This window comes from Phalacrocorax carbo, chromosome 4 (assembly GCF_963921805.1).
Source record: "Phalacrocorax carbo chromosome 4, bPhaCar2.1, whole genome shotgun sequence".
In the NCBI taxonomy this organism is placed as follows: domain Eukaryota; kingdom Metazoa; phylum Chordata; class Aves; order Suliformes; family Phalacrocoracidae; genus Phalacrocorax; species Phalacrocorax carbo.
Genome location: NC_087516.1, coordinates 34,018,852 through 34,044,611, shown reverse-complemented (window position 1 = coordinate 34,044,611; position 25,760 = coordinate 34,018,852). Strand labels below are relative to the sequence as shown.

The following is a 25,760-nucleotide window of genomic DNA, read 5'->3' as shown; positions in this document are numbered from 1 at the left end:
CACCTAAAAAGATACGGATTTAATACAACTGTTTTTACCTTGCTTATAGGAAGTAAGAAACATCTTGATTTAGTACAGAAGTGAAGAACAGCATTTTATTCTTTATACATACTTTCGTCAAAAAACTGATAAAGGAGTAATTAATGATCCTTGCCATATTTTGCTTCAGTTCTGTGCAAACTCTTCCAAGATCAGAAAATCTGAATAAGATTTGTGTGAACAGCATGGTCTTTACTGGCCACATTAAGGTCAATGACATTTGCCAGTGTTCAGTATTGTGTGTATCCTACAGGTCTAAGAAAAACCTTTCTCTCTTCCTTTTGTGTTTATACGACTTCCATTTGTATACTTTTTGAGAGTCTTCTATTTAGTATTTTTATTCTTGCAAAATTTTTCTGATGATGGGTAGCCTATAGACTTCTTGAATAACACAAATCTCTGACTTGATGCTGTATATAATTCTTGTTTAACTGAACCACAGCCATACATTTTATCCATTTAGTCTTTGTTTAAAGACTTTAAGTGATGGAGATTCCACTTGTAACCCTCAATAAATTGTTTAAATGGTTAATAAATCTGAGTTTAAAATGCCATGCCTTTATTCCACTTTCTAAATTTGGAGCCCACCCATTGAGTAATGTTCGGTTAAATTGAGAGTTAAGAGTCACGCTATGAAGAGATATCTCCCTCCTTGCAAAAGTCTTAGTAAGATTCCCAGTAAAAATGACCTTCTGAATTATTTTGAATTTTTGAATGATTCTTAGTGTAGGCTACTTATGAGAAATTTATTGCAATTATTAAATATTTGAAATTCAGAATATGAAGTTTATTAGTTGATGCAGTGTAATTAGTAAAGAGAAATACTGCCACGTAAATGGATTCCAAGTAATACTCCAGAAATTATTCAGAGGAAGTGTGCAACAAGTATTAGTCTTCAAAAGGAAGTTGATGGTGTGAATATTTATATTGTGGAATATAAAACACATTTTCTGGTTTTGTTCAGTATTTCCTTAAAAGTTCACTTCTTCCAGAAGCATTCCTTTAAGCATACTCATTTATTGAACTTTTTGGGATGAGCCAACGTAGAAGGAGGACAAACACTCAAAACAAATTGCATTTTAAAACATTCTTTGATGTATTAATCTGGCTCTAAAAAACTTATATAGAAAGTGATTTTGTCTAACCAGGTCACTGAGATCATGTGCTTCTTAATGCCTTCCAATTTAGCTAAAAATACTGACTTGGATCAAACAAGATTCTTTGTCCTTTTTTCTTGTTCCCTTTGGCTTTGTCTGTACTATGTTTGTTACTTTGGGTTTGGGGTTTTTTTTAGCAGTTTTTTTTATCATCTCTAACGTGTAACTTCTAGTCTGAGTGATTATGTTTTATTTCTAAATCAGTTGAGTCAGTTCTGCTCTCTATATACCTCTGAAGCCTAAGAGATGTAGGCTCTGATTCAGGAAAGCACTGGAGTATATAGCTGAATGTGATGCTGAAAGAGATTTCCTGGATCAAAGCAGTGAAAAGGAGTGGATGATTTTTTGTTATTTTTGGTCTATTTTTATTTCAGAAGTGTTGTGTTATGCTCAGAATTACCATCTTCTTCTTATGTTGCAATTTAGTCTTGATAACTGGAACTTCTCAGTAACGTTCCTGCCCAATGACTCATAGCAGATGTAAGCCTCAACTCCCAGAATTAAATAGCAAAAACAATCGCAGCCTGGGAAGGGCTCTGGAATTCTTTGCAACAGCTTAAGAAGATTTAACAACTTTGTGTTCTGTCCAGAGGGTGAAGGTAAACATTTTAGGTACCTGTGAAGGAAGAAGGAAGAATTTGGGGTAATTGCTAGAGTAATGGTTTAAAAGTAATATGTTTTTGAAGGCCATATAACTGGTGCAATGCTGCTAATGATGTGTGAATGTTTTAGCAGGATCTAGCTGTTTTGCTATGATATCTAGTTAGTTAATAAACCTCATATTCAAACATGTAGTTTCTAAATTGATAATAATATATGGCTGTATGAATAACGCTGCTTTTTAAGCCTAAAAGTAGATCAAATAATGAATTATTGTCCATTTTTCAGAAGAGAAAAATGGGACAATTTTTGTAATACTACCTAATTAAAACAAGGCAAAATTTGTGCATTAATTTAATAATTAAAAACCAGTTTTAATTTTAAGACAGCAAACAAAAATCTTTCAAATCATCATCTGTCCTTTTGGCAGATTCTCTCTTGTTATTACTGTATTTGTTAGCAGTGCAATTCCTATTGACACTGTACAAACAGAAATAGGCATCTGATTTCCATCTAATTTGCTGTCTCCAGAATTCAGGAACAAGAAAACAGGCTGACATTTCAGAATTTTCATAGCACAGAGTTCCTCTAATATCATCGAATCTATCTAGTAACTTGTTATTGAAAGACTTGGGAAAACATCACATTTAGGGGAAATTTGAGCATGGGATGAATTGTCTGAGCCTGTAAAGAAAGCCCAGGCACAAAGAAGGAAAAAGGTACCTTTCTAGAATTTTTATGCCATAGCTTTGGAGAAATCTTTCTTCACAGCTGTGCAAGTGCACATTCCAGGTGTAATCTTTGAATACTAAATGAATAATCTCATACGGATAAAATTTCAAGGTTTGACAAGAGTTGCTCTTAAACTTCGGTTTTATTAAAGCATAAAGTGATTCTTTTTTTCAGCTGACTGTTACGGGATTGTGTTTTCACCTTGAAAATATTACACTAAGCTTTTCCCACTTTGTCATGATGTGTGATAATTAATCTACATGTCACTGTCTGAGATTACGATTTTCCTGGAACAGGATTTTCCCTACACAAATTTGGTTTTTTGTTTTTGTTTAACCAACACAGGTGTTATAACAAAAGTCTTGGAAGTCTCTCAGCATTTAACTCTTTGGATTTGCTAGCGTCAACAACACAAAAATATTTGCTAAATTATGCAGTTGTTTTCATCTGTGACATGGATTAAGATTTTTCCTCTTTTTTTGCAGTTTTTTTGAGCGAATGCTTTTATTGCATTGTGTGTGAATGTTTATCAATGGTTGTATTCTCTCCTTCATTTTTTATTATTCTATTCTCCACGTGCATTTCTGGGTAATGCTTTTTAAATAGCTGTATAACAACAAATATTTAAGTGAGTGGAGAAATTAGTTTAAGAAACTGCCTTTCAAAGCAGCCTTCCTATAGCATGATTTTAAGCTTCCCTTGAACAGAACTTCAGCTTTACATATTACCAAAGAGTATGGAGGTACGCTTTTGGAGAACTGTTAGTAATACAACCCTTTCTGAAACTTTTTGTAGAAATGTGGAAAACTAAGTAAATAGTTACCCACTTTAATTCCCAGACTGAACCTGTTGATTCTGTTAGTGTATGCAAAGCACTTTGAACATATATAAGGCTTGACCCTATTTACCACTTCTCCTGTCACTGTAGGGTTGACCACTCAGTGAATCTCATGTCACTGCAACCGTGGGATCAGATAAATTATGGGAGCTTATACCTGCTGAGAAATTGGCTCAAAGGTACAAGGTACCGCCCCTTCCAGGTTCAGCACGGCTCCCCATCCTCTACCTTGTCTGGATCTCCCTGTGGGGCAGTGACAGAAGCAGAGAAACACCATTAGGTCAGCCGTTTCCATTCAGAGCTTGAGTTTTCATGTTTCTTCCTAGTCTTCTTGACCTTTCTGCTTTTTTGGGAGGACAACAGCTCAAAGATTTTGGTCCCTCCAACCCTTGTTCATAATTCAGGTCCACTCTGTGTTTCTTTTCCTGTGTCCTCTCTGTTTCAGTGTTTTCCCTGTTTCTGACTGACAGGTCTGCCAATTACAGCTCTCAGTTTCTCCCTCTTTATATGCCTTTTAATTCTCTTATCATCATAGTGAGCACATACTGTGAACGACTACAGGATCAATAATCCATCTTGGGTTTACTGACCAACTTCCTTTCATAAATATTAAACTCCAGGATTAAAACATCTTGAGCAATGTATTTAAATAATCACATTTAGAATTTTATTTATGAGCCTATTCTATATTTCAGTATGTCTTTTGAGCATATCTTAGTTCAGTGCTAAAGCTGATACACGCAAAGTTGTCTTCCAAGTGCAGTCCTTATGAAGTTCCCCACAACAGGAACATGGTTTAGAAAGCGGCACCCTTTAAATAGAAAGGTGACTTCATCTGAAGATGACAAACCAAACCAACTGCACACACACTACACTCCTCAGCTCTTTGTTTCCTTTGTGCAGCTTGCTTGTAGTAGCTCACACATATTGTAAGGGACGTGATCTACATTGATTGTCCCAGAAAGTCTTTTTAAAATTTTTTTACTAAAATAAATTTCTCTGGACAGTATGCAAGACTTACTTGAGGTCTTTTTTTAAAAGTAAGAATACTGTGGTTGCAAAGCTGTGCAACCCTTTTAAGATTGATTGTGGTATTCAGGCATTCACAGTCAGTGAAATAATGATAGAACAGTTTGAATATTAAGACTAATGTGAGGGAGAACAGTGTGCTTTTATAATGAAAATAACAGAATCACAGAATCACAGGATGGTAGGGGTTGGAAGGGACCTCTGGAGATCATCTTGTCCAACCCCCCTGCTTGAGCAGGCACACCTAAAGCAGGGGGCACAGGAACACATCCAGGCAGGTTTTGATTGTCTCCAGGGAAGGAGACTCCACAACCTCCCTGGACAGCCTGTTCCACCGCTCGGTCACCCTCACAGGACAGAAGTCTTTTCTTATGTTTAGGTGGAACTTCCTGTGTTCCAACTTGTGCCCATTGCCCCTTGGCCTGTCATTGGGCACCACTGAAAAGAGTCCAGTCCCATCCTCTTGACACCTGTCCTTCAGATATTTATAAGCATTGATAAGATCCCCCCTCAGTCTTCTCTTCTCCAGGCTGAACAAACCCAAGTCTCTCAGCCTTTCCTCATATGGGAGATGCTCCAGTCCCCTGATCATCTTCGTAGCTCTCCGCTGGACTTGCTCAAGCCGTTCCACGTCCTTCTTAAACCGGGGAGCCCAAACTGGATGCAGTACTCCAAATGTGGTGTCACAAGGACGGAGTAGAGGGGGAGGATAACCTCCCTCAACCTGCTGGCCACACTCCTTTTAATGCAGCCCAGGATACCCTTGGCCTTCTTGGCCACAAGGGCACATTGCTGGCTCAGGGTCAACTTGTTGTCCACCAGCACTCCCAGGTCCTTCTCAACAGAGCTGCTTCCCAACAAGTCAACACCCAGCCTGTACTGGTGCATGGGGTTGTTCTTCCCCAGGTGCAGGACCTTGCACTTGGTCTTGTTGAATTTCATCAGGTTCCCCTCGGCCCAGCTCCCCAGCCTGTCCAGGTCTCGTTGGATGGCAGCACAGCCTTCTGGTGTATCAGCCACTCCTCCCAGCTTGGTATCATCAGCAAACTTGCTGAGGTTACACTCTATCCCTTCGTCCAGGTCATTGATGAATATGTTGAACAGGACTGGACCCAGCACAGACCCCTGGGGAACATTGCTAGTTATGGGCCTCCAGCCAGACTCTGCCCCTCTGAATTCTGTTGCTGAGCCAGTTCTCTATGCATCTCATTGTCCACTCATCTAACCCACACTTCCTAAGCTTGTATGTGAGAAGGCTATGGGAGACAGTGTTGAAAGCCTTACTGAAGTCAAGATAAACTACATCCACTGCTCTCCTGTCATCGACGCAGCCAGTCACACCATCATAGAAGGCTGTCAGGTTGGTCAAGCATGATCTCCCCTTGGTGAATCCATTTTGACTGTTTCTGATACCCTTCTTTTCCTCTACATGCCTGGAGGTGACCTCCAGGATGAACTGCTCCATCACCTTTCTGGGGATGGCGGTGAGACTGACTGGCCCATAGTTCCCCAGGTCTTCCTCCTTGCCCTTTTTGAAGATTGGAGTGACATTTGCTGTCCTCAAGTCCTCGGGCACCTCTCCTGTCCTCCATGACCATTCAGAGATGATGGAGAGTGTCTCGGCAAGAATATCTGCCAGCTCCTTCAGCATGGTTGGGTACGTCCCATCAGGGCCCATGGATTTGCAGGGGTCCAGTTTGCCTAGGTGATCTCTGACCCAATCCTCCTCAATCAAGGGGAGGTCTTCCTTTCTCCAGAATGAAGCAGAACAGTTAAATATGAATCTTCCAGTGAAAAAAATATAGTCCCTTCTCTCCTAGAAAACATATGTAAGATATGCATGGGGTTGGGACAGCAGTTATCAGAGACAGATCATCTGTGGGTTGTCCAGATAGCTAGTGTACTGTTTGGTCGCTCTTCTACCACCACAGACAGTGCCATTGCAACAGATGGCAACAGCTGCTTTCAAAACAGTAGTGGCTGCAATACCCATAATTAATACTGTCATAAGGTGAAGTAAGGTGCATGTTTTATCATAGCAGAAGGCTCTGAAATCTAAATTAATAACCAAATTCAATGCCTGGCAACTCTTGCAGATTTCTATCCCCCCCTTCTTTTTTAAGCCTGAAATTCATTGGATTCATCACTTCGAACAGTAGCAGAACTTGTTGCATTGAGTTATGGTAAAGTTTCTAATTCAAACAAGATAGCATTTATTTGGTTAGCATGAAGAACAACTTACAACTTAAAATTCAGAAATTTTATGGCATAGAAATAACTTAGACTAAGATTTTCAGTTCACACTTTCTACTCAAGAAACATTTTATAGGTAATTTTTAATGGATTCCTTTGGAACCCTTAGAGATAGACATCAGTTTATTATAGTGCTTTGCAGCTTAATGGTAGATGTTGCATATGTCCAAAATGCATAAAAAAACCCCCTTCTGATTGGCCTGTGACATGAGTCAGTGGGTACGGAGTATCCTCAACACCTTGCATCTGCATCAATCGAGTGCCCAAAGTGTAATAATGAGCTTTATAAATATACTTCGGCCTCACAGCTCTATGTTTTCAAATACAGTGCCTTCAAAGAGGCAAAACTCAGAACTAAAAATAAAACCAGTATTGCTTACTTAAATAAGATAACTGTATTTTTAAAAAGTATCCAAAGTATTTCATAGGTAGGTGTTGGAAACCTGAAATTTGCCTGGGCTGTGATCTGTACTCTTGCACGAGGTTTTCAGAGACTGGGGCAAATACAGTTGGACTTGTCCAATTTTACAAGAACTTAAAAACATACTTCACATAAGCACCTTGCTTATCTTTGTATGGTAAAAAGCACAGTCTGACAAAGTTCCGTGGTGTTTTTCATTCATTCCTGTAGAAACATGAGTTGACATTTCCATAAAGTTGGTGTTTCAGTAAGCACATGCTGACATTGAATCATTACTCTCTATTATAGGTTTTACGCTTTGTCTAACCACAAATGTTTTAACATATAGTTAGCTGATTTAGTTTAATAAGTAGAAAAAGCAGAGTGGACACATATTTTGATTTAAACAGGTGTTAGCATATGATAAATGAAAATATTTTGTTAAAAAACCCACAAACATTCCCCAGCTGATAGCTTGCAGCAGTTTAACTAATCAATTTAGAATTGATTCATGTATAGTCTATGTAAATATTTTAGTAACTGGAGGACTTGGTTTCTCATCTGTCAGCTGAAATGCACTCATCTAGGTACAGAAAATCATGAAGTTATATCAGCTAATGTTTGCAAGGCAGTGAGCTACAATGGTGATTGTTTTGGCATATAAAATAATTTTCATATGAAATAGTGGGATTTAAAATGCTATGGGTCTTGCACTACAAAATATGCATAGCTATCTGTTGAAAGATGTCATCCTTGTCATCATTAGAATAAAAGCTGATAACTATTATGCATTTTTCCCAAAAATTACTCTATAACAGTAAAGTTATCTCCATCCTCTCCTGGTGCACAGAAGTTGTACAAATCTTCTTTAGTTCAAGGACAACTATCCCAATTAGGAGTTTAATTACTTGAATATAACAGAGAGCTTTCTCTCAGCTTTAAAGGACCAACAAGGAATCTTGCACTGCTTTTCCAAGCATTTTGAAATGCTACTTTGCTTTTGTCTTGTTTCACAATAAAATGCGTGGGTTTGAATCTTGAATAGCTGCCCTGAAATACATGGAGACCTCTGATACAAGTTGGCCTAAAAGGATAAATTCTGGTTTTACTAGGTTTTGGAATGGTACTTGATCAGATTATTTTTGACATTTTAATGAAGGCTAAATATACATTATATTTACAATATGTAAGAAAATAATTGTAGGTTAAATAGATTATTTCAAATAAAATTTAAGATGTCAGGTATAAATATTTAGTTTTAATGTTTAAGTTAACTAGTATTTAATTTGTTCCTCTACTTCACAGCTTCTAAAGGATGAAGATTTTGGTAATGATTGATTTTGTCCTTGCAGCTAGCTTGATGGATGCCATTGGCAGCTCTGTAAGTTCTAGTAATTAATTTTGTCTATAGAGTTTTTTCTAAGTATTTCATACCTTCATAGTGCTTACAGTGTCTCAGCTGCATGGGATGGCAGAACCTTTGATGGAAAAGATGAGAATTCAAAACAAAACTGAAATACTGGGGAAATAACCTCAAATGATGTTTAGTGGGGATAAGTTTCTGATAAGGAAAGAGGAACCAAATGCATAAATATACAATGGAAGATAAATGACTGGGTGATAGCACTGAAGAAAGTAATCCAGTCAGTTTGTTACTGGATCCAACATGAAACAGGAGGTGATCGAGTATCTTTGCCAAAAAAGGTATCATGTGATGCATTAACAGGCACATTGTACAGGTGGCACACAAGACAGTTACACTGCTATTCAAGGGTGATGCTAACTCAGAATAACACCTTTAATTCTGAGCAGCATACTTACAGAAAGGCAGAACCCAGGAACTCCTAAAGCAGTGGCTGCAGCAGTAGTATTTCTGGTCATCAACACTCAGGATGAAGAATGTTTCTCTCCTTTTCTACCTTATCCACTTGCCATACTACTTTTCCTCAAATAAGGTCCACAGCTTCATATTTTTACTGGTTCCCATGTTACTGTGTATAATTCACACTCAGAAGCAATGACCAAAGCTCCTTCACTTCTAGTTCCCAAAACTTTCTGCTATGTATTCTGCCTCTCTAACAAAAACCCTAACACACACACACACAAACACACACACACATGCTTATTTGAGTGCTTAAAATACTTTTAACCTCACCAGGCCTGTACTGCCTGTCTTGGCTGTCCTTCCTAGTTTGATATTCAGGTCCTAACTAGCAGGGACCTGGGAGGCTGAATTGTTGATTCGCAGTTGCCTAGGTGGAAGTTGCTGCTGAATTTACAACTGGGTCAGCATCATTGTGTGTGGCTTACATTGTCTTACAGAAGCCTTTTGTTTAGATAAGTAGTTCTATAGGAGCAGAATAGGAAGCACCTGCCTCTGTAATCACTTCTGCTCAGTGGAGAAAAATATTACTATTTTTTATAGAAGGCTACTGAGAAAAATGCATTACAACGAAATGTGTTTGCTTTCTTTGATTTTTCATTTGGAATATTATGGGCTTTGGCTGACCTTGTGACTGAAAACTGGGAACATTCTGAAATTTATCTCTTTTCACATTTAAATTCTCATTAGAATTCTGAAAGTATAGGAAATGGCATGCCAAGTAAAAATTTTGTATTTTTATTGTTTTCATAAAGTATTCTGAATCTAATTTACAGGATCAATGTTAATGAAAAGTCACTAGCTGCTAAATAATTCACACAATAATGAAATAAAGATTGTGAATGCACATTAATTGCAGCAGCTGCTTAAATATGGGACCACATGTCCAAGAGTGGAGCTGTCAGCAGTTGTTAGATAATTGCTTCTCAACCTATAGTACAAACAGTTCCTTCACTGAAACAGAGAGAACAGGTTATGTTCAGACTGGTTTCAGTCAGTGGGTGCTACTGTCCAGTGGACAGAGGCACGATCAAATTCACTTTTTTTTGAGTATTTCAACATTGTAATAGTTTAGCTTTGGTCCATCTCTAACAAAAGGAATAGCAATATGCTATAGCTGCTGACTCTTACAACCCTAAATTACATTTTGCTTCTGTATTGCTGTATTTGCGCACTGATTTAACTCCAGTGATTTTAAAAGAGTTCTCTCCCTGACTGCAGCCTCCTCACTGACGTCTTTTTCTGTCAACTCCAGACAAATCCCATTACACTTCGCTCCTGAACAGCAAAACCACATTCTCGTATTTGGAATTCCCGACCTATTTTTCTTATGGGACAATCACAAGTTAGCTGTGTAACTTCAAGGTGGATCAGTGGGGCTTTTAGATCTGCAGGTTACCAGTTTGTTCTTTTAATATACTGCTATGCTGAAGTTGCAAGGTCCTGGCGACAGGGGCCACCATTTCCAGGATCACCCAGGTATTTTACCATGTTTGTCAAGCTTGCGAGTACTGAGTTAAGACTGATACAGGCTAACCTTCTCAATAAACAAACACTGCAGTAAAACTGGTAAGTGGCATAGTGGCTCCTTTATCACTTTTAATATGATTAATAGGATTAATAACTTAATAGGATTAATATTTGGTCTGACTGTTAACGTGGGGTTTTTTGACCACTGTACTTCTGTAGTTAGCATTAGGTCATCAGGGTGAGCCTGGAAATATTTTTTTTAATTATTCTTTCACTCTTTCTCAAGCCATCTATGCAGCTCTCCAGTTCTTAATTTTCTGTATGCACTCGGGACTAGTCTGAGAATTTGCTGAGACCTGTCAAGGAAGCCTCTTCTGAATTTCCCAGTTCAACTCAGCTTTTGTGAAGGGTTTCTATGAAGCTGCAGACACAAGTTGAGACAACCACCCTGGAAAGACGGCATAATAGTGCATCCTTTCTTTGTAGTATGCAACAGGTGGCACATTAACCAGTGCTTATGATCAGATAACACCCCTCTTAGCCACTGTAGCAAGTTTGTCTCTGTACGTGCATGTATTTTTTTTCTTCTCGTTTCCTGCTGGAAGAAAAGGAGGGCATGCTAGGGATCTCGTATAGCTATCAACAACTGAAAAATATTTTCAAGGGAGTATCCCTAAATAAGATAGGACTCTAGGGATATTAGGTCATTGGCTGCTTTGTTTATTCTTCTAAAAATTTTAGTGCCTGGTAAACGTGCCTCTCCCTTTACAGCTCCTCCTTGTGGTCAAGCATGCTAATGGCTTCGCAGGACGTGGTAGCAAGTCGGCAGCTGGAGTCCGCAGACACACCGGCTCTGACCGCAGCCCGGCATGGGCAGCCCAAACCCAGAGAGGCAGTTGAACCTTTTCCTCTTGAACAGGTCACTGACAAACTTCCTAGTCCTGCCACATATGTGTTCCCCATTCTTTTATTCCACCATGTATATTAGAATGCAGTTAAGTATGAATTAAAACAAGCATCTGATACACTTCAGAAACAGTTAAAGTGGAGGCCTATTTTCAGGATTGTTCTGCAAAGTCAGCATGGCTGATCATCAGATTTTTCAGAGTGACTACATACTGCAGGCAAATGGAACATAATGGCTAGGAACCATTTTACTGAACTAATGGACATATATTCTTTTATCTTCAAATACTCTCTTGAAATGTCTATTTGTTGAAAGTTAATTCCTCTCTAGCAAAAAAAGCAAGGGGGCCTGGACATCTGCAACATTTATTTCTATCAGAAATAACCTGTCACAGTCATGATACGATTTATGTGGATGCTCCTTGACAGTTGCGGAAGTCCCTCTGCTTTTCAACTAGTACCACAAATTAATTATTTAAAAAATCTGCATGTAGTAGAGTCATAAAATGCAGATTCTAATTAATATTGTTAGTTTAATTCACAAAGTCTGTTCTTGGAGTTGTGGCGAGTGGTACTGCAAGGAAGGCAGTCTAACCAGAACTGTGTTTGTGCTGCATAAAAACTTCCAGAATGGTATCAGCTTTTCAGATAGAAGAAAAAAAAAATGCCTGCAGCAAGAAAGCAACAAGAAACATTTTGGTGGGAGTGTTCGTGGAAAGCAGGTGAAGCCTGAGCCCAACACAAATGAAAGTACGCAGATGCCACTGGCAGTGTGCATCAGTATGCTACTTCAGATGTCTCTATAGCTCAGTGTGATAGGGCAGTGTTCTAAGATATCAGCTCTTCCATATGGATGGCAAACGTCACAGGTCTACATCCTTAGCTCATGTAAATAATGTTGCCCTGTGAATAAGGTTGCACCAATTTAGAACTACTACATAGTTGATCTTGTGTATCAGATTTCCCAAAGGTTGCCCTCTGATTTTGCTTTTACAGTGCTAGTTGTGCTCTCAGGCAAGCACCATAGCTACTAAACTCTTGTTTGCTCATAGAAAATTGCAGACATGATGTTCCTGATGCAAAACCTCATGTCACGTTTGTGAAATGTATCATAAAACCCCAAAGGCTTTTTTCCTGTGTTGAAATCAAATTTGTTTAGTATCTGTTTGAAACTGTACAGGCTGTTTTAATTTAAGGTCCCTAAACTGGGTTATGTTCACTTTGGCTTTTTTACCGCAGTCATTCATTGAAAAACAATTATTTATTGCTCTGCGTACATTCAGTATGTCAGAATTTGAAACAGTTATTCCAGCTCTCTTGTCATGTATCTGTATTTGCACTAGGGTGAAATGATTGCCAGGTATCACTATATGAGAATCACCACATTTCTTACCCACTCTGCATGGCAAAATTAAGTGTCCAAGTCACAGTACAATATTGACTTAAGTTTTTCACTCTTATTTTTCATGTATAGTCACAGCTTCTTGGGACTATTTATTTTAACATGCCAAAAATGAGCTTGAAAGTTTACAATATTTATGTTGGCAATGTTAAGGTTATTATCATAAGAAGTCTGTAATCTAAAAGCATTTGAAAAATGCACAGTGAAGTTGAAAACATATCAGTGTGGACTGTATTCTTTAAAACTCTGGAATTTTAGAACCATCACAATGCTAGTAGGAGGCCTCACTAGATTGTAAATCTCTGTATGTGGTGGGTGATAGAGAACAAGCACTCTTCATGATAGTCTGTACTATAGTGTTTTCCCCTAAAGTCCCTTCTGCATGTTTGCAGTGAGAGCTGTTAGTTACAGCCACTAAAGAGAAGGCCGCTTTGCAAAGCAGGTGTATGTATGGACACTCTGTAACAATATGAAATAATTTTAAATAGAAGTAGCAATTCAGGTGGAAGTCAACATAGTGTCTGTAGGAAATTGTGACCAAAATGTTTTATTCAAGTAAAATTTTATTTATGGTTTGGTTGGTTGGTTGTTTTTTTTTTGTGTCGCATGTTAAACATGACAAAAAACTGTTGATTTTACAATAAGATATGTTTTTCTCTCTAGGATCTACAGAACTGCTTTCAAGAGCAGATACGACTTCAGGGTCAGGTGAGGCTTCTGGAACATCGTGTGAAACAGCAGCAGTTAAAAATTATACAGCTTTTAGAGAAGAAAGAGATTCAGTACAGTGACGGAGATGGAAAAAGTGTCATTGACTTGGGAGGAAAAAGACAGTATTCAGGTTAGAAATGAAGCTATTCTTTTCATTTCCATTCATTGTAATGATACTGAGAAGCTTTAGCACAATTGGGCCCATTGACTTATTGTTTTAAAAGCTCATAGAAAATTGTTTGTTTAAAACACAGTGTTCAGCTTTTACCTAGGCCTGCTGCCACAGGGAAAAATTTTTAATGTCACATGGTATAAATCAAATCAGGATTGGAGCACTTTATTGATTTATTAATAGCATATAATTAAAAAACAATCAGTGAACAATAAATTCAGAATAAATATTAGCAATACAACTTAGATAAAAGCCAACAAATAGACATGTGCAAAATGGTTTTGTACAACAAAATTATTAATACAGTTACAGATTTCTAAACACCCTTCTTTGACTCATCTCAAAAAGTTCTCACCCACAGGGTCAGTTCACATTCACACATTCACAGGGTCACGTGGGTTACAAGCACACACTGACTCTGTTCCAATCTATAAAGTCCCTGAGACATCCATACTTACACACATAAGCCTGACATAATGACATCTGCATCTCTCTTTAATAATATTCTGTATGCTGCACCATTTTGACCACATTAGGTTCAGCTCAGGACATCACAGCTTCTAAAATACTGGTTTTAAGTTGTTTTTGTAATCTCACCAACATTCTGGTGGTGATCCAGTCCCTCTGCAGTGGAAGGCGGTTGAGTGTGTTAGCCTGTAGTAGCTGGAGTGAGGCCCAAACTTTTAAAATAATAAAACACCATCCAAACCAATAGTTGGGTTGAAAATAGAATTTGAGGGTCTGATTCTTGGATGGTGTTTGTTTTCAGTTGTCCAGTTCTAGAGAGTCTAAACTTCTAGAATTTTTAATAGCCTTGTTTGAATATAATTTTAGTGTTTATGCTGCTGGAAGAAATCACCACATATAACAACAAGGCATCAAATATGAAAAAGCACCATTAAAATGAAATTAAAACCACCTCTAAGCCTGACTTTAAATTTTAGCTGAATATTTATTTATGTACTCAGCATCCTGGAATACTTTTTTTATTATTAATGGCTGGCTCATTTGTTACTGGAGAAGATTATTAAAACCACATTTAGCTGGAAGGTATTTGTCCTTTCTTAGCATATGCCTCAGTTTATTTTCTTAAAATGTGATTCTAAATAACATATGTAAGTTGTTCTGGTTTCTGATGATTATTTTTCCATTATTTTTTCACTTTCTGTATACCTTGGAAAATGGTTTTATTCAAACTGTTGTAGCATTTTAATGTCAACAGAGCTGGATACTTTGGGGTTAGATAGTGAGGGAGAAATACCACACTACATACACCTGCTAAGATTTAAAATATGCTTAAGTGTTTTGCTAACCTACTAAGAAAATCCTGGATAAGAAAAGCTATTTTCTACAAGCCAATCAAATATTCTCTAGAAAGACAACCTAGCTGTTATTTAAATCATGTTTTCTATTAGAATTTATTCAAATCCTGGCATAGCTATTTGTTTTCCATATAAAGTGTTTATTTTCTATGTCTAATCTTCACTGACACTTTCACTGAGAAGAAATATAATAGTTCAGAAAGTTCCAAACTGGCCTGGAAGTTCAGCCAACATGGTCATAAATGTTTCAGGGAAAATCTTACAGTTAACCAGCTCTACCTTTGCCAGGAAAAACAGAAATGTTGAAAATTATATGTCTTTCCTGTATGACTGCTTGATGGTAGATTACATACAAAGAAAGAATTCCTTTCGTTTCTTAAGTCCCAGAGGAAAAAAGAGATAAGATTATACAATTACATTGCTGTTATATTTTCACGATCTCTGAATTTTGTCATTGCTGTAAATGCTGATTAACACCAATGGAGACCAGACTGTAAACGGTACCAAGCCAAAACGGATCATTTTGCACATACGTTGCACTTTTTGGGGAAGCCTTCTATATATATATCAGGTTCAGCAATTGTTTCCCATTTCTAACACTGGTGATTCCATACTCTCGGTTTTGGCAGTTCTCCTGTAGACTTTCTGGATATAAAAGTACGTGTTTGTTTTTAAAAGTTACTGTGTGTTTTATATGTAGAGACGTTATATGATTGTAACAGGTTTCTAATGTGGATTATGTAATTGAAAATTAAAAGTGACACCACTTAAACCAGAGGAATTATTTTGCTAGTCAAATGAAAACAAAAATGATAGTATTTTATCGTGGAAAAAAGATTCTTTTAAAGAAATGTCAAAATAATTACAGCTCAATGAAGTTCTAAAGCAACACAAATACAAGAAAATGCCCCAGAGTCATAAAAATATGTTTGAGAGGCATTTCCTTTGTATTAGCCTGGTTCATATGTGACTCTCATATGATGTGATGTGATTTCTGTTATTGACTTGATTTTCAATTTTGCAAGTATAGGACTAAAAAAACTGTGACCAATGAATGTTTTGTGAACAGATTGTGCAGAAATCTACAATGACGGCCATAAGCAAAGTGGATTTTATAAGATGAAACCTATCCAGAGTCCTACTGAATTCCTTGCCTTCTGTGACATGTCTGAAGGGGGTGGTTGGACTGTTTTTCAGAGACGTTCTGATGGCAGCCAGAATTTTGATAGGTAGGTATTAGACTTGGCCATTAAAATTGGAAGCAAAGTGGAGAAACGTTAAACCAGATGGAGCTAAGTTAAATCTTAACTTTAGAATTGTATGAATAAGTTATTATCTCAGATAAAAGAGAGGAATGCTTATTTTGTGGGACAGCCTCCAGATAAGATACCACTTCTGTCTCTGTTTCTCTTCTAGTCTTTTTTCTGACAGTTTGTGCATTTTACACGTGGACACTTCAAAGTCTAATGCATTAACAGTGGTTGGAGCAAGAACTCTTAATGACAAATAAAGGACTACTTTGTCTTTTGCAAATAGTAAAAATCTAAAAAAGTATAAATGTAAGCAATCTGCTTGAACTGAAATACCATCAGCAAACAAGTATGAGAGAAACCCACCACAGAGTAATTTGTAACTCCTGGTAAAATGCCTCCAGGAAAGATAAGATGGGTGAGAACTTGGTTTGTGGACACCTAACCTCCTTGCCTTTGCCAAGACTCAAGCATTTTTTGGGAAGTGTCCAGAAGTGAAATTTTTGGTGCTGTGAGACTTGAATATAAAAAGCCACAAATATTTACAGATATTAAAAGCAACAAGAAGGTTTTTAGAGCCTTTGCTTTGCCCAGTTTGCTTTTCACGTATCTGCATCCTTCTGTGGATTTGTGTCTCACTTGTGTTAATAATTACTGTAACTAACTTTACAATATCCTTATGAAACAGAGAAGTGATCCCCAGAGAGGATGAAAAACTGCAATCCAGCTATTCTTATTTTATAAAATATGGTCAGACAAGCTACAGAAGCAATCTGTAGCAGCTTATAATTGTTACCACCGCACACCACCCATTTTTCTCCCTTGCCAGAGACTACCAGCTACTTAAGTCACAGAGGCTGCTTTCTCTTATGACTGCCTGTCCACAGCCTAATACTTTCACCCACTGTTTGAATTATGGCTGCTTCTCATCAAGGAAATAGATCATATTTTTGTCCCCATTAGAACACGTCATGAAACCAAAACCACTGAGAAAGTGTTTCAAAGACACTGTAAACAGGGAAAGATTCGATGCTTTCAGTATACACATTAATTCTCGAAACTATGCAGCAATATGAGTTCAAAAATTGTTAGAATCAGTCAATAAGTCAGAGCTGGAAACAGCTAGCTAATACCTCAATTCACAAAATTATGTATCCAGCTGCAGGGGTTTCACAGCTTAATCCAATCACAGAAAATAAAGAAACAATGCTTGTGATATACCTACATGTTCACTTAGATTCCCTGGATTTAACCAGGAAAAATGTTTTCACTTCAGGTAAATTGTGCTATACCGGAGATTGGACTAAGCTAATGTGTTTTCTTCTGTTTCTAGTCTTAAAATCTGTTAATCTTAAACCACTTTGAATGTACCGCTTAGGACTAGTCTTTGTACTGGTCAGTGACCAGTTGAATGTGGGATTCAGCCTTTCACATGTGAAAAATAGAAATAATTATTCGAAGTTCAAAAATGTAAATAAAAGAATAAAGTCTAAAATATTTGTTTATTATTGTTCCTATATATAATGAACCTAGAATGAGTTTAGCAGAGGACTACCAAGATGATCAAGGGCTGGAGCACTTGTTCTGTGAGGACACGCTAAGGTTTGTTCACCTTGGAGAGGAGATGGCTTCAGCAGATCCTAACAGTAGCCTGCCAGTACCAACAAGGAGGTCACTAAGAAAACAGAGCAATTTGAGATCTCGTTGAGTAACAGGCTCTTCACAGTGGTGTCTGGCAGAAGGATGAGAGACAACAACCATAGGTTGAAACGAGTGGTTCAGACTGGATACAAAGAAAAAGTTTCTCACTGTGAGGACAGTCAGCAGGTTGTGCAAAGAGCGTGCACAGTCTCCATCCTCGGAGGTTTTCAAGACCTGAGTGGGCAAGCCCTGAGCAACCTGATCTGATATCATGGCTGACCCTGCCTTGAGCAGGACATTGGACTAGATTACTTTCTGAGGTTCCTTCCAATTTGAATTACTCTGTGGTCTATGATTGTATGATAAAATAAACATCCAAGCAAACTTGCTTTTTTTATAAATTAGTAATTTATACTCTGTTTCCAGAGTCTGGACTGACTATGAAGAAGGCTTTGGAAATTTTGTTTTGACAAATGGTGAATATTGGCTTGGAAATAAAAATCTTCATTATTTGACTAATCAAGGTAAGATTTGTTGTAACAATCATCTTCCATTGTTTCTGTTTCTTTGCTCTTTCCAGGCCAAGTTTTTGTTACCCTTTTTGTTAGCATAAATCCTGAGTTCTGTTGTTAGTCTGCATGGACTTTTCCAAGTTTCAGAACAAAAGACACTTGAATATATGTTTTATACAAAAGGATCAAAACTGTCATTGGGCAACAGCATGCAGGGAGCCCCTGCAAAAGAGGGAACAGCAGACAGGAGTATACTTTAAAATAATTGTCTCTACCCATTTCACAGTTAGCATCACTAGAAGTCCAGAGTCAGGTAGTATGCCGTACCAATTCATTTAGTCAGGGCTTTACATGGCTGCATAGGCATCCATTTATGTGACAGTAAATCTAGGCCTGTCCTCTTAATTAGGCTAGTCTTAGAAAGCTATTTCCATCTTTCTAATAGTCACTCAGTCTGAGGTAAGTTCTGCTTTGCTGTAGAATGCTGCGTATACAAAACTTACCCATTGACTTAGCCAGCTAATTCATGTGGAAATCAGTGCCACCAGGATGTGGTCCTTGTTTAATTCTTTTATCTTCAGAGTATAAAAATCTGATTTTCTCAGGTGTACGCTTATTGATTGATTCTCACTATCCTTTCATTACCACCTTAAACACCTTACTAAAATATAAAGCCCATAAGGCCATTTTTTCCAATGATTTTTTTTGTGTGCACTTGAAAATCTGTACTGCAATAACTAGAATTTTCTAAGCTGAATCAGGTGAATAAAGACAAAAAATAGCAATATATGCATGCTTTAATATGCTTAAAGAAAGAAAATAAAAAAACAAAATATGCTGTGATGATACAGATGAGATTCATGATAAAAACATGATTAGTATTTTAATCTTCTACTATGTAATACTCTGTTCCGAAAAGTAGTGAGGTAGGCTAGTTTAACCAAAATTTGTGTTGTTATTTCTTAAGGGAACTATACTTTAAGAATTGATCTAACTGATTTTGAAGGAGAACGGCGTTTTGCACAATATGCAAGATTCAGAGTTGCAGATGAAGAGGTAATAAAATATGAAATAATGACTAGAGGTTTTAATGGAAATGTGGATTCTGTAGACAGATAATAAACATACAGATTACGTAATTTTTGTAAAGGTTTGTGTAGAACCTTATCATATTTTCTTTCTTACAAATGCTTGGAATTTTCAAATATGTAATAATCATACATTGATACATCAATTACACCCTTTCTGTAAGATGTATGAATCATTTGGTTTAGTGGCCATGGATGAAAGTCGTTTTTCTGTTTCTGGTGACATTACCAACAGTAGCGGTACATGATGTTCTGATTTGTTCATATATATTGCAAACTAACTCTAATATTGTTTTTATTATGTCATTTATACATAAGGTTAATGACAAATTTTACCCCAGTAGGCATCTTTACACCCCTTCGTTATCTAGTACACAGTGTTTAAGTGGCATGACATTTCTGAGCATAAAAATAGTAGCAAGTATAACAGATTAGTTTCCTCTTTGTTGTTTCACTTTCTGACATGCTAAAGGTTGAAGATATATTGGATTTCTTTCCCCCCCCTTTCTTCACGTTTTTCATTAGCATTCTTATGAGATGAGCTGTGGTGAATACTCTGGCACAGCGGGTGATTCCCTTACTGGTGGATTTCATCCTGAAGTAAAATGGTGGGCTAATCACCAAGGAATGAAATTCAGTACTAGAGACAGGGACAATGACAACTATGAAGGGAACTGTGCTGAAGAGGAAAAGGCTGGCTGGTGGTTTAACAGGTATGTTGATTTTATATCAGTATTGTCAACTATTCTGCTTCATGCATATTCATACAATAATAACATATGGTAGAAGATAGGACTGGCATTGTTTACTATATTTGCAATCTGCCCTTGACCCCTACAAGAGGTCTCCGTGCTGGTAAGACTAAGACTTACCTTAGAAGGGACAGCACATACTGCATAGCTCAGGCTGGTCTGTGATCACAGTATTTGCCATAGGCTTTGGTCGTCTTTGTTATCAGACAGTAAGGAGAAGACAATTCTGCCCCTTTAAGGTAAACAGATTTTACACAAGTCAGTCATGTAGAGTTTGCAGATGTATCCCTGTTGTACTTAATTCTTGCATTTCTCCTGCATTGCACTAGACCAGATGTGGCAGTACTGCAGAATATCTGACAAGTTAAGCTAGTGCCAGGTTATTAAGCCTCACTTTTTTCACCTCAGTTCACATCATCTCATTCCTGTTATTCCTCCTCTGTCAAGATGGGAATGCATCCACTCAGTTTCTGTCAGTGAGCATGGCTAGACTGAGAGGAAGATTTTTAAAAAATACTGTTCAGTAAAAGAATTTTAAAAACCTACTTACATACAAAATACCAATTCAAAAAGAAAGGATAAAACTGGTAGCCTTAGCACTGTCTGTATAGGCAGCTATGCTGTTTCCCTTAATTAATTAGATAAATAGAGGCATGAAGAGAAACTATGCAATCTAGCTGTGTTTAAAATACAACTCAGGGAAGCAAAGTACTCTCTCACTGTGAGCTCAGTTCACTTGGCAAGATCTGCCAGGCTGGATCAATTCCATTGTTTCTCTCTGTTGTGTCATCCTTTGTTTCTGTTTTTTAACTCCTCATTTTCCAAATTCTGTTTCCATAAGTAGTCTGTGACCAGCTTAGCTGATATGATATGGCTATTAACTCAATGTTTCACAATTATTACTTATTTTAATACATTTTAATATCTTTGCATAGATAGAGGGTCAGCAGAATGTTTGAGACAAAAATCACATGTAGACAAAGTTTTTTTGCAATTCTCACAAAAGGTAAGATATAAAAGGGAAAGGTAACTGTGTTGGTGATTCTTTTCCCATTAAGTCAGAACTTTTGTGGATTTAGAGGAATATCTAGACCTCAAGTAGCATAAAACTCTGATACCATGCCATGGAGTTCATAGAGTGAATCACCAATCACTTTTATTCAACTGCATACAGTTTTTGTCTTTTAAAAACTTTTTCGTTTAATATTGGATTGGTCTGGACAAAGGAATGACCCCTTTGCAAAAGCAGCTGTATGGCAGAACTTGACAGTTATTTATACCTTGTAGTTGGTGCTACTTAACTACTAAAGATAGCTGAGTCCTACCAGGCTAGTTCCTATTATGGCTGTGTAGCTCATGCTCTTAAAGTGACAGTCTATCTGGATAATGAAAAGGAGTTAATAATAGCGTTATTCCCCTGCCTTGCTACTGACTGTTTTATGCTAAGTCTAACATAAAACTGAATACTGCAATACTATAAAATTTCAGTATCCTTAAATCCTACCCAAAAGAACAGTACTGGCAGAGAAAGGAAAGCACTCAGAACACGTATTTGTCATGCACAGATTAGCAAACATAGAAGGAATTAGTGCTCTTGGCTGGTTTGTATAGGAGCTCCCAGCTATGAAGGAATTTTTTATAGACAGCTCTATGCTATCTGGACTAATGAAATACAGAAACGCCCAGATGATATGAATACCAAGGGACGTGACACAAGTGAGGCCACATGGAAGTAGCTCAGATCTAGTTTAATGCCACTGGTCTTGCTCCAGCTCAGCACTTGTTATCCTGGGCTTCTGCAGAAAATGGCCTCTCTGCATTCCTTTGTAAGCAAAGCTCTAGCAGAGATTTTCAGCTTGAATGCAAATCCACAGAGCTGGGTTCACTCTGGTACTACACCCAGGTCATAAGCTGTCCTGCATCCAGGGCGTTGCAAAGGTCAGTAGGTTCATAACCGATAAAAGAAGAGCTAACAAGTCTAGTTGGACCTGAGCTTATTCTCCCCCTAGCACTCCCAGTTTTAGTTACACCATGCGTGGATGATCACAGTGTATCTGCCAGGCATCAAGCTGGGGCCACAGATCTCACTAGCTCAAGCTTTCTGCCTCACCAGTCACCTGGAGACAGCATAGCTACATCCATTTGGGGCCGTACTGGATTCAGTAAGTCCAGGCAGAATTCAAGCAGTTCTTCAGGGAACCAACTCCATCTCTCCACATCTGTCATATAGTTAATATATGATTCAGATAAAAAGTCCACAGATAATTGAGAGTTGACTGTACTTTTGAAACTGTATCAGTGCAGTTTTTTACTTTAAAAAATAGCCTATCAGAAGGAAAGGAGAAACATAGACTAACTTTAAGGTGTTTATTGACTTGTGAATAATTAGTGTTGCTTCAGAATAGCATATCAGTAATCACATGCCAGTTGTTTCTTTAGTATGTCTAGTTAATTCAGGCTGCATCCGGACAGTTACAGAGTACTGTATATTCTTGCTGTTAGAGCCTCCCAGCACTAATGAAGGGTTTTTACTGGCTCATGTTGCTCTTGACAAAAATCATGTTTTGCCTGCATCCATCAAGGAAAGTAAAAGAAGGCGTTCAGCTGATCTAGATACCTCTTAGCAATTATGATTCTTCTAATGAAATCTGTGTTTTGATTCAAAGTATACAGAGTGCCTGCTTAATGCAGAATTCATATGGCTAGAAAGATTATGTCAGCTCTGATACAAGTTTGTCATTCTCAAAAACAAAGTCACTTTTGGTATCTGCAGTTTATAGGCTTTCAACCAACACATTACCAAAATTGAGCTTAAAAATTGCAAGCAATGAATAAGCATATATATATGAGAATTTTCCTATGAGGCTTTATCACAGTTTTTATTTCAGTTCTCAAAAACTGCTGTTAATGTAAGTGTAAGCAAAGCCAGAGACTGAGATTTGCCAGTAATAATATCCCTAAGGTTCATTTGGACTGTTTTCTGTTTGCGTATTTTCTGAAGTTTGCTTTTGAAATCCATCATGGTGTTCAACAGCTAGATATTAACAGCACTTACAACAAAATACCAAACTGGCAGATAAACCAAGCCTATTGATTACCACGTGCTGCAGAAGAAAGAACCATTTTGTGCTCCATATAGTCACATAAGGATCTAAACATTTTTCTTCTAGAAACCAAATGGGTATAAAGTTGTACTGGTGCCTGTTCAAGCCTTTTGGGTTTTGCTAGGGTTTTTGTGTGTTTGTTTGTTTGTTTGTTTGTTTGTTTGTTTGTTTGTTTGTTTGTTTGTTTGTTTGTTTGTTTGTTTGTTTGTTTGTTTGTTTTATGCCATTTTTTAATAAACTGTAACAGCATTTCTGCTTCAGTGTGTTAATCAGAAAAAAGAATGTACTTCGTATAGTCAAATAGATGATCCAGTGAATTGGTATACATATGTTTAATTAGGTGTCAGATTTAATCTATTTGTAAAAAGAAGTCCACAGCAGAATAGGCAAACTGATGGTCGTGTTCACGTTTTGTCATAAGAAATGCGATTGGGGTAACTGCAAAACATAGGAGGGGCTACTCTGGAACAACAAGAAGCAGTACAGTATTTCTTGCCCAGAGTTTTGCTTGGTGTATGCCCTGCTGCCACACGTGACCTGAAAAGCTCTGGAATAATTCTCCGCTGAAACAGAGAGATAGTAACGTCAGAAAACATGTGGAAAGAACAAAAAGAACCTTTGTTTCAAAGACGCTAAGAGCAGCTGTGCCCTAATTAAACTGCTATTGTTTAGGTGCACTGAAGTCCACAAATGCAAATTTTTGCAGCTGTCACACTGGGCTGTTATCAACATGGCGAAATTCTTGACTTGCAGAGAAACTACAAATGCTTGCAACTTTTCGACGGGAGGGCTTATTTCTGTTTTCCTTTACTTTTCCACCAGGTGTCACTCTGCCAACTTGAACGGTTTGTACTACAAAGGCCCCTATACTGCAAAGACGGACAACGGGATTGTTTGGTACACTTGGCACGGGTGGTGGTATTCTCTGAAATCCGTTGTCATGAAGGTCAGACCAGCAGACTTTGAACCTAAAATTGTTTAAGTATTTTATTAAGACGATTTATATAGTTAATCTTTTAGCAAATCAATCCAAATTAAAGCAGATGGGCAGATTTTGCTTCTCATCTATGCATATATAAATCTGGAATAATTCCTCTGCAACTGCAGTTTTATGAGATGTAAATGAGAAGACAATCTGGCCTACGAATCTCTAGATACAAACACTAGTGATAATATGTGTACAGCATTTTTTAAAAAGGCAGGCATTCACCTAGGAATAAGGACATCTTCATCAACATGGAGAATTTTTGGCTTCTGCAGTAACTACAGATCCTTTCACCCTTAAAAAATCCCCAGTTTTGTCACTGTGTTGTCTCAAAAATGAAAATGAATTGTATGTATTAAAACCAAAAAATGATTTAAAATCAAGCATAAGGCTGGTTTACTCAGTGGATGGAATATACATTCTTTAGAATGATTCAAGGCTTCAGAAGTGAGTTGTCTGTAAATTCCTCTGATTTTTTTTGTTGCCTGTGCTGCGTACATAGCACACATAAAAAGTATAAAGAATGAGGCAGGGAAATGAAGGAAGAGAAGGGATGCTACCAGGCTAGAATCCATTGAATCCAGCATACAGCAGTGGATTGTCTGTTGTTGCTGAAGCATTTCTAGGGCTGGTCACATAATTTCAATCTAATACTTTTAGATGGTCAGTAATTATGCCTTTCTTCTTCTTGGTAACCATTATGCCTTTTTTTGGTTTTTTTTTTTGTAACCTTTGGTAACAAAACCTGGGCTTTAAATGTAATGACATTTGCAGTTTACCAAAAGGCTAAATAACAAAAGCTGCAACTAATTTTAATGTGAGCTACACTTTGAATGCAGACTATCACAATGCATGTGTAGAGGGAAGTGTATTTCATGTGCAGCTAAAATCTGGCATTTTCAAGGTTCTTAGTACTTGACTCTACAAATCTTTACTTTCTTTATGTATCTGTTAGTCTCCACAACTCTCCAAATTAAAATGCCCTGTTCAATCTCTTCAGAGTGGTTCTGCTTCTAAACCTATTATCTTCTCCTTTTCCTGTGTCCTTGTCTGGGTTCCCTGAACTTTCCCCCTTCCCAAGCCGCAGATGTACAAGAAAAATTATAACAGAGACTCCAGCTTTTGTGCCTAGCACCTTAATAGACTCTAACAACCAGTAATAACAAGAATCGCTGGTTAGTGCTGCCATCCAGAAGATAGGAACACACTCTAGAAAGCTATCTGATGAAATGTAATCCATTTCTGCTGAGCCAATGCAAATGAAGATTTTAAAAAACTCATGGATCTGAGTCAAATTTGGGCACTTTTATTTCCCTGCTTTCCTAAAATAATTTCACTTTTGTGGCTTGACTTTATGCCCCTCTCCCTCTGTCCAAATACAGTTTTTGAACCTGGCAGCCAGTTTCAGTCAAGCTTAATATAATTGAAACTAACTTTTGCAATCTATCTATCAATTTATACCTACATGATATGAATACAAGTCAGCTGAATGGTAACTCCCTGCATGGCCATTTT

General features: G+C 37.5%; 1 protein-coding gene across 6 annotated transcripts in view; it reads left to right on the top strand.

Moving 5' to 3' along the window:
* FGL1 (fibrinogen like 1) overlaps positions 1-25,239 on the top strand; it is a 31,080-nt gene extending 5,841 nt beyond the window's left edge. For 3 of the 6 annotated variants that reach the window (XM_064449555.1, XM_064449554.1, XM_064449552.1), the window contains exons 3-9: positions 8,354-8,429; positions 13,372-13,549; positions 15,983-16,142; positions 18,231-18,328; positions 19,284-19,372; positions 19,930-20,117; positions 24,083-25,239. In XM_064449555.1, coding sequence (XP_064305625.1) covers positions 8,364-8,429; positions 13,372-13,549; positions 15,983-16,142; positions 18,231-18,328; positions 19,284-19,372; positions 19,930-20,117; positions 24,083-24,242 — 939 coding nt within the window. In that variant the 5' untranslated portion in view covers positions 8,354-8,363 and the 3' untranslated portion in view covers positions 24,243-25,239. The other 3 variants (XM_064449553.1, XM_064449556.1, XM_064449551.1) reach the window with 3 other exon arrangements.
* Positions 25,240-25,760: the final 521 nt, after the last annotated feature.